This window comes from Nymphaea colorata, chromosome 11, assembly GCF_008831285.2.
Source record: "Nymphaea colorata isolate Beijing-Zhang1983 chromosome 11, ASM883128v2, whole genome shotgun sequence".
NCBI classification, from domain to species: domain Eukaryota; kingdom Viridiplantae; phylum Streptophyta; class Magnoliopsida; order Nymphaeales; family Nymphaeaceae; genus Nymphaea; species Nymphaea colorata.
The window spans coordinates 2,888,024-2,897,818 of NC_045148.1; the positions used below are offsets into that span (position 1 = coordinate 2,888,024).

At 39.4% G+C, this 9,795-nt stretch overlaps 1 protein-coding gene across 2 annotated transcripts; it reads left to right on the forward strand.

Moving 5' to 3' along the window:
* Positions 1-1,448: 1,448 nt before the first annotated feature.
* Positions 1,449-8,525, forward strand: LOC116264235 (WPP domain-associated protein). Of its 2 annotated transcripts, none has more exons than XM_031644343.2 (6): positions 1,449-1,834; positions 2,379-4,876; positions 6,051-6,165; positions 7,581-7,682; positions 7,824-7,899; positions 7,993-8,525. In XM_031644343.2, exons 2-6 carry the CDS (start codon positions 2,436-2,438, stop codon positions 8,010-8,012), a joined length of 2,754 nt encoding a protein of 917 aa, XP_031500203.1. In that variant the 5' UTR covers positions 1,449-1,834; positions 2,379-2,435; the 3' UTR covers positions 8,013-8,525. The 2 variants fall into 2 exon arrangements, with proteins under 2 accessions (XP_031500203.1, XP_031500202.1); XM_031644342.2 differs by having other exon boundaries at positions 1,450-1,834; positions 2,371-4,876.
* The last annotated feature ends 1,270 nt before the right edge of the window (positions 8,526-9,795 follow it).

Below are 9,795 nucleotides of genomic sequence, written 5' to 3' on the forward strand. Positions count from 1 at the left end.
GGGACAAAAACAATTCTTCTGGCCAACAGATCTTGGACATAGTGATCACAATAAGGAGAAGAGCTGTTTTTAGTGACAAATTTTGAAAATTGTCATCTAGCAACATTGTATATATATATATATATATATATATATATATATATATATATATATATATATATATATAGAGAGAGAGAGAGAGAGAGGGTGGGTCACTACGAAGGGCAGCCGTAGGTTTGCACCGCAATAGGAGCATGTTTGTCTTTGCTTTTTACGATATGACTTGTATATTCAGTTTTAGTATGGATGGAGCCAAGAATTTTTAAGCAGTTTTTTTTTAAGGGGACTATACTTTTCCAAAATCTTTACGAGAGGCTAAAGTATAAATTTTGGAAAATATAACCAGTTATTTTTATTTCCCAAAACGAAGCCTGAGCCATTGGGCTTTACCAAAAGCAAGGATCATTACACTAAGACCGCTAAAACAACAGGCCATCGAATTATTTAGGTTGACAGATGGGACGCATGAAAGAGACAAAGAGAAATGAATGTGTATGACATATGTGTGGTGGCATTTAAAATTGTACCTCCAACGGCAATTACATTTTCAACTACTCATCAGATTGACGACTTCTTGTTTGTTTTAGGTGGGAAGGTGACGGACATAGCATACGTTCCAAAGGCGGTGCATAAATGGCTCAGATTTTTCGTCTCACTTGGATTGGATATAATCAGAATTGAGTCAAGGATTCTATCTTTTAAAACTGAACCGAGTTTGGTCAAATTTTACAAAGTTATAATCGAATTAAGCTTCGACTCTTGGCAAAGTCAGATTGATTTCCATACATATATGGTTTGGTCAAATTTTTATTCGATCTCAGACTTGAATTTAAATTTAGTTGAGAACCTGCGGACCAGTGGGTTACGTGTGAGCAATAGTTCAAGGGAAACCTAAAAAACATCTATTTTTTCTTATTTACATGTTGGTAGCCCTTAAATTTTAAAATTTTATCTTAACTAGTTCTTAGTTAGAATTTTCTAGCTCCACCCTGAATCATAATTTTATGTTTCAATAAAGATTATAGATCTTTTTTGTTTGAAGTATGTATGGTTGCATTCCTCCATGAATCTTTAATCCATGAATGAATGGAATGGGAAGTCAAACCCAGTGGACGTTTAAAAAGTATTAATAGTGTAGATTAAAACTTAAAGAAGCGTTTATATATAAATAAGTAAAAGTTGTGAAGGTAGCAATATGTAGCTCACACCAGCCTACACCTACTTCCGACAGTGTGAGTGATGAAGCGATGGGCCACAGCACAGCAGCCCACACCTACCTCTGACGCTGAGGGGTGATGAAGCGGCCCTTAAATAAAGTATTATCGCATTGATTGCTTATTAAAGCAGAGCGGAGAAGACAAGAGATGAGGGAGAAAACGATGACATGGATTGGGTCCCATGGCTGCCGCAGGAGTCAAACCCATGGGAGCGGAATCTCACCCTCACGAAGACGAAGGAGAGCGGTTCAGCCATTCCCGTTTGAGGAGAGGGGTTTGGTTTTTCTCTCTCTTATCCTCGAGGGCGGGGAAATCCTTCGAGGAGAGAGAGTGAGGGCTGAAGAAAAGTGCTGTCTTTGCTTTGGGCTCACCGCTTTTCCACTGCCACCCACGAGAGCGAGTGAAAGAGAGAGAGACAGAGAGAGAGAGAAAAAAAAAACTGGCGGGAAAGCAAAGAGCTACCATACTAGGGTTTAGCAACGGTTACGACGCGGAATTCAAAAGGAGCAAGGTCCAAATTTCACGGCCTTCCCCAAAGAACAGCGGCGTTATGTCTTTGCAGAATCCTTAGCACCTAGGTGAGTTTTGTTTCTTCGCCTAATTCTTCTTCTTTTTCTTCTTCTTCTTCTTCTTCTTCTTCTTCGGGTGGGTTTTATGGTAGCGAGCTAGAAGGTGTTGATTCTCGATTGGCTTTCTTTTCGGGCGTGCTGCCTGTTTGTTATCCTTTTGGAAACACTTTCATGTCAAACCCTAGGCTTCGAAGGATTTGTATTGAGGATTTAGTGAATAAATTCAATTTATCGTTACCTTTTCCCTGCTTAGTTGGCGTTTACACGATATGGTTTCTGGAAGGGTTTCTTTCTCCTTCGGCGTCGTCTTGGTTTGGCACGGAAAATTGGCAATTCCGTGTTGGTTTTGTTGCTGACTTCACTCTCTCTTTCTCCTCCCCTTTCTCGCTGTCTACACACTAATATCTGGAATATTGAACTCGTTCTTATGAGCAACTATTTTTGCTGGTGGGAATTTCAGTGGCACTATGTACTCTATTTTTATGAGTTTATACTAGTAAGAAGCAATAATTTTAATCCCGTTTGGTTACTTTGTTTATTTTTAGTGCCACAGGTTTTGAACTTCGTGTTTGGCATATATGAGTAAGTTGACCTCGCCTTTGTTCTCCACATGAGATTTGGAGGCATGGAGGAATTCCATAACTCTTTGGACAATCGTACACGTGTACAGTTGAACGGCAGTTTTGAGGGTAATAATAATTTTGATGATGGTTCGGAGCATTATAAGCAGTTAGTGTCACAAACAGAAACGTTCTTCGATGAACTCTGCGATAGGATCACCGTTTCTGCCATTGTCAATGAATCTGTTACTGAGGGCATTGTCAAAGCTCTCAGTGAGGAAGCAAATGAATCAATTTCTGTGAAGGACACAGAGATAGACAATCTGCGTGATAAATTGAGAAGCTACGAGTCTGAGATATTGAGGCTGAAGTACAGTTTGGAAAATGGACATGTCGAGAACGGATCTCTTGGAGCAACTAGCAGCAGCAGCAGGAGGCAGCCAAAAGAGTCATCGTTACTGATGGCAGATGCTAGTCATAGTAAAACGGATGAGTATCTGCAGGATGGGAGAGGAGGAGTTGAAAAAGAATTTAAAGGGGTTGTCAGAGTCCAAGCTGAAGAACAATGGAAAAAGATTATGAGAGGAATGGCAGATATAAGAACTCTTGTTTCTTGCAAATCTGTAGACCATTTGAATTTCAATAACGGCACTGTTGTTAATAAATCGAGTTCATTTTCAGATTCTAATGGTACATTTGAAGCGGAAAGTGCATCATGCGATTTGCACGAAGCAAGTGCAAGTTCTAAGTTAAGGATGGTTTTCGACAAAATCTCTAAGATGGAGGAAGAGCTTGGTTCTCTAAGAGACATATCAGATAAGGTATTTCAGGATATGTATGACGACTTTATGTTGTCCAAGTCAACATCAATTGAGTGCCAGTGGATGTGGCAGTTTCAAGAAGCAGTTAATGCTGTTGTGATGCAAGACTTTATTCAAAGCATTCAACAGCACTCTGAAGAAGAATTGCAGAAGACAAAAGTAATTAGCATGCAACATGATGCTTGGTTGAGTCAAATGGAGGCCATCTCAAGTTTGCATGAAGAATTAGAGAATATGTCACAAACTTTATTTGGTTTCGAATCAGGAAGCCTCTTGTTGCGTGGTTCGCATGAAGATGAAGAAGCTAATGGCCCAAAAAGAATACAAAGGAAGGTCTTGGAAAACCGCATACCATCAGGGCACCAGGAGCGCAATGCTTCTATTGTTTCTTCTGAAGAAAGTACAAGTGGTATAAGTGTTTCCAGTGATGCTGCAGAATTTGCTCATCTTAAGCACATGACAAGGGAAGAATTGATAAGCCATTTCAAAGCTGAAATGTTAAAGATGAGTAGAAACCATGAGTCTGAGTTGCACACAGCAACAGAGAAGTATTTCCAACTTAAGAGAGAACTTCTTAAGGACAAGGGTTCACTCCATACACGGAAAGATAAAGATCTTGAAGGCGTAAAGAAGAGGATTTTAAAAGTAATAGATAATCTTGATAACATAATGAAGCAGAACATCAAGTTCTCCTTCATTTTTGATGATTATAGGAGAACCTGTGGGTTAATCAGTAAACTGACTAAGGAAAATGAAAATTTGAAAAGTGAACTTAGTGACAGGAAGAAGGAAATTAGGCTTCTTTCTTCACAAGTTATTGATGCAAGGCAGAAACTGACACGTCAGTCCTCAACAGAATTAAGCCTTCTGAAGCAGATTAGGAGATATAAGTTTGAACTAGAAGAATGTGAAATGAAAGGCTTTATCATGAATGATGTATATATCACAGTGCTTAAAGAGCTTATTTTAGGCCACGAGTGTGAAATAACTGATTCGGATCTTGCAGCTATCATTTTACATGAACTTGGTGAACTTATTTTGCAAGAAACTGTAAGAGATGCTGGTACCTTTATGAAGTTTGCAATGGAAAGCTATTGTGAAGCAAAGAAACTTGGATATAAATTTGAATCATTAGCAGAAGAAAGAGGGGAAGCTATAAGCATTGAGATGCAAGAGAAGGAGCAGTTGAAGGGGGAGAAAAAACTTCTCTTATCTTTGTTGGAAGAAAAGGAAAAGTTGGAGCTGGAAGCAGTGTCTACCTTGACTAGACGACAGGAAGAGCTAAGTATAGTTTCTCAAGAATGTGATACATTAAGGCATCGGATACGTCAGCAGGAGAGTCTGATTATGGGTAAAGACCATAAATTGGCAACAATAAGTAGGTCACTAGAGCTGGCTTCACAGCAGTTAGATAAATACAGCAATGATCTTAAAGTGCTAGAACAGAGACTAAAATTAACATCGGATGATTTACATGAAGCACGTGACCAGAGGATTAGGCTTGAACATGCTGTCCAAGAAAAACAACAAACTGCTTTTGTGTTTTTGGAAAAAGAAAGAGAACAGAAGAAACAATTGGAAGTGCTTTCCGAGTTTGTTACAAAGTGTTCAAAGGAAATGAAGGAATTTGAACGGAATGTGGTTCATACCATTTCGTTGCACAATTTAAGGTAATTTATTCACAATTTAATCACCCATTTGAGATGTAGTTAAGTGATGGCCTTGTTTTTGTGGATGTATTTTCCTTTCCTATCTTGTCTCTTCCTGGCTGGTACTCCTCATACCTGTTGTGCAATTTGGATTTACCCCTTGGTCCTGACCCTAAGAAGCCAATCCAAGTTGCTGCTGGTAACGAATTAATTTTTTGATTTGCATGTGAAGCATCAATTCATCCTTTTTTTATCTACTAAATTAAATATCATGTAGCTGTTACAGTCAAGTTGTTTCTGGATGGCTCAAAATATCTTCATTGCCTCATTTGGATCTGCTCCACAGTTTGTGTGACATTTAGCTCAATCCAGACAAGGTCTGGAAATACATCTAATGCCTGTCCATGTTACTTGCACTTTGTAGCTTTGCAAGTATAGCTTTACTTGCATTTCCCGAAAGAAACTTGGCTATAGGTCTAAAAGGTTATGCAGACATGCGACCACACAATGCAATGCACACTCACACACATATATTTTAATAAAATGTATATTTTCATGCGTTCTTTTTCTGAGAATTTACTGTTAAGGAAGCATTATGACTGCATAGTTAACTTTGGTAACAAATAGTATTTCTTATATACTAAATTAAAACACCAAAGTCAAGATCTGATAAAAAAACAGCAAAGATGTTATAGGTACAGAAAGCTAGGGAATTAGCAAGTATGGCACAGTGCAAGCATGTCCACAGAAATAATTGTTTTGTTGTGATGACCTAGTGAGGTCACTTCTACGGAAGCAGGTATAATCCAGAGACTGTGAGCAGATTACCCTGCCTTGGTGATTCATAACAGAGTGGTCTTGTAATTGCTAGGTCTGGCTAACCCCAGCTTGATAGTAAAAAGAATGCCAAAAATGATGAAACAGAAAAAATAAACAGTGAGAAAGCCATAAGCAGATATTGGTGAAAATAGTTGAGCGCAATTGACCCAATCAACAATGCTGATTATGGTGCATTAAAACAGACATTTGCACTGAGTTATGGGAGTCCCTTTTAGCAAGCTTCTGTTACATTATATTTCTTGTTGATCACACCTGTAGCTGCTATACATTGACCATCTTGTGAAAATCTTTGTCAAATCATGTATTATCTTATGCTTTTTTATGATATAATCTATTACATGCTATTTCCTTGCAGATTTGGGAAGCTGGATGATACACTACGACCACTTATTCAGCAAGGCAGCTTGCTTCGGAACAGAGGAGTATGGTGCAAGAAGATATTTTCGGACCTTCAAAAAGCTGAAGCTGAAGTAAGAAAATATTCTTTGTTTAAGTTACCTGTTGTTCTTTGTCACTTGTTTTACTTACTGAAGATCTCAAGCATGAATTTCGGCTTTTTTTCGCTGAATATGCAAGATATTGGACTTCAGTTTTCTATTTCATTACAAAGTCAAAATTTCCTTGTTTTTGTAATGTGGCAGTTAATCAGGCCACGAAGCCATTCATATGGAGATCCAGAGCATTGGATCTTTTCAGATAGCATGTCTAAACAAATATTTATGTGTGCATCCACACACACTCACATTTTCACAAGTTGTTGTCTATATTTCCAGGATAATTACAAAGTATTTTTCAAAGCAAATGTGCAGGACAAATATGACAATATAACCGTAATTATATTACAGTTTTTTGTTTTCCACAGTTTGAATTACCTTTATGCTGTCTCTTTTCCTGGACAAGCTGCACTCACGTGTTGATATTCGTATCTGCATGTGCTTCTGTATTCATATGAAGGCATACAGAAGCTTTCACTATTTAACTGTTTTAACTTTTATGGTGTGTAAGTCCTATATTATTCTCATTCTTATCTTACCTTTGATCATATGTTTGCATCAATAAGAAATTCGATGACTTTTTGGCTGTTCCCTAGTACTGTTAGTCTTCTCAACATGTGATAGCCTAAAGTATCTACGTCCTAAGTTGTCATCAGAGCTTGTTATAATATATACAGCTTGTTCTATAATGCATACTCACAGTGATAGTGCAATCCTGGTTTTTCATTTAATATGACCTTACTGCAATGTGTACACTCAAAATAATTAGTCATAGAGGGCTATTGCTAATGAGTTTAAAGCAGTAAAGAGAATGAGGGTGTTCATCCTAATATAATGTCTATTCTTATACACACACACACACACGCACACACACACATAGAGACTTTCCTATATGGACTATCTGGCACTTGGCAGCATTAACTTTTCCCAAGTTACTACATTGGCATTAGTGATGGTTTATGGTGTGGTGATGGTTTGTGATGGCTTTAGCAACAATTTTATGGTTCTTTTAGTGACAAATTTTTAAATTTTAGCCATTTTGGCAACTATCCTGCATCTGGCAGAACCGACTTTTCCTGTGTGCGTGTGTATATATATATATATTGATGACTTAATGAGTGGTGGTAGAGTCTATAAAGGAAACAGTTTTGGTCATGCTATGGTACACTGACAATTCTGGGGCGTTGAGAGGGGATCTCTCGTCCATGTTTCAAGCTTTCCACAAAGCTATGAAATGAAAAATATGTACATTTATTATTTCTTGAAAAATTGTGGTAGATTTCTTTTGTCAGTTCAGTGGTGTGCCATCTTGTTTTACGTGGATAATGTACGTAGTTTTTATTTATCTCTACTTTCATCATGTCATTTTGCAACCTTTGTTTCAAATCCAGGTCGATCTGTTGGGAGATGAAGTTGATACATTGTTGAATCTTCTTGAGAAGATATATTTTGCACTTGATCACTACTCCCCTGTTTTAAAGTATTACCCTGGTGTAAGTGATTTTTACTCATTGCTTCTGGTACTATCTTGCAATTAACTGTTGAGCAGTTGGTGGCCCTTCCTGTCCAAGTTAAATATGATTAATTTGCAGTTCATGACTCTTGATTCACTCAATCAGCTTTTGTGTTAACAGATTATGGAAATACTGAAGCTGGTTAAACAAGAACTAAGTGGCGAAAAATCAACCCTATCTCCTTTAGCATCTCATGGTATATAATTAGATTTTACATTTTTCTTAGAAACCGATATCTGATGCTTAATGCACTTTACAGTAAGTTCTTACCTTTGTTGTTGGATTGTAGAACTGGATTGGAAGAGATGAATACTGTCATTTAAGCCCGTTCCTACCCAATATCTACATTTGGTGGCAGGCCCACCCGTTTGACAGTCACTAGTGTCTGTGGTGCCTTGTTGAAGTATGTCAAAAGGTGAGGCTTGCATCAGCATGTGATCTCGGTCAGTATCTTGAAAAGCTTTGGCTTGTGATATTGGCATCCAGAAGAAGGGAATACATTTGGAAGAAAATGGAAGCGTTATGCCGAAGTTCTGATGGTCAAGGAGTCTGCTACGTATTGCATGTTAGGTTCATTTGAGAATTGATGATGTTTATATGGTTCCGATGTTCTATAGCTTTTTTGGCTTCATTTGCTTGGGACGTAGTAATTCGTGGTACTGCTTTTTCAAGCCCTCTACTGTGTATCCACTCCGCCGGCATTTTGTTCTGTTTTGTTACTGTACAGCATTCAGAAAGTTTTTGCCTTTCTTGGGTTGAAGGAAGAAAGTGTACCCATGAACAATGATATCCATTTTTTATTTATAGTCATTCTTTTATTAATTTTTGCTTTGGGTTTTCTGGCGGAGGGTATACTCGGTATTATTGGATTTCATCTGTTTAGTTAGGTTTTAAAGGGCTACAGATGTTAACGAACGCACTGGTGCTTAGTTGGTGCATGTGCTTTCCCATGGGGTCAGAGCTCCACTCTTGTCAGAAAAATGAACCATGGCTCTTACAATCTTTGACCCTACGTCCATGGATTTACTAATATGGCAAGTGATGCACACCAAAATTCTTCAAGATTCTGGGTCAAGCTTATGATTCACCCCAGATTCTTACTTTGCTATTACAAGGTTTAAGAGTTTGATACAAATTAGATTGGATTTTGGTAAAAAAAGCACTTCATCACTAATTGGTTTAAAGAGAGAGTCGATAAAATGGAAACTCAAAATGTAAAGGTGGCAATCTGGCACCGAAGTACAAAAACCAGCACGAGAAAACAAGCAAACGGAAGAAAACCAGAAGAGAGCGAGAGAGAATGATGCGTTTACAGTGTGTATAGGGTTACGCACATGGTAGTGTGCTTTGGAGCTTGATTTGTGGCCTGCGCTTGTAAACAGACCTATGGAGCTGCGCCGTCGGAAGGAACGTGGTCTCCGGTAGATAATTAGATGCAAAAGGAAGGAACGAAGAGGAAGAGAAAATAAAAGGGTTCCCTAGCTAGTACAACTTCCATGAAGAGATTGAGCGGCAAAGGAAACGTCTCGTCTTGCTACCAATGTTGTCATCTACAAAATATCGTCTTGCATGTATGGAAGCTCTCGTCCAAAGAACCAGTGCTGCTTCTCTCCACAGTGCAGGCGATGTTGGTATCTCTTCATAGCTTTTGCATAGGCACTACTCCAAGTTTAAGCAGAGTCGCCCTCTCGCCAAGTTGCATAAGCACCACCACCCTCTCTCCAGGCATGATATCCTCTCTCTCTCTCTCTCTCTCTGAACTACCGACAAAGAGGGCCTGGACCCTCTCCTCTACCGCCGTCGATAGGGGGAGGGCCCGGCCCCTCCACCTGCTCTACCGTCAGCAGCTACCTGCAACAACAGAGCAGGTGGAAGGGCCAGGCCCTCCCCTCCCCTCGCGTTGTCGGCGGCACCTGAGGACCAAACCCTCTCCTCTGCTTCCATCGGTAGGGGAGGGCCGGTCTCATCTCCTTCTGTCGACAGCAGGGCATGGGGGCGGGGCGCGGCGGGGGAGCGCCTCGCCCGGTGGCCCCTCCCTCTAGTCAGCCATCGGCCGCTGCCATTGTTGATGGCAGCTAGCTTTTTTCAAAAA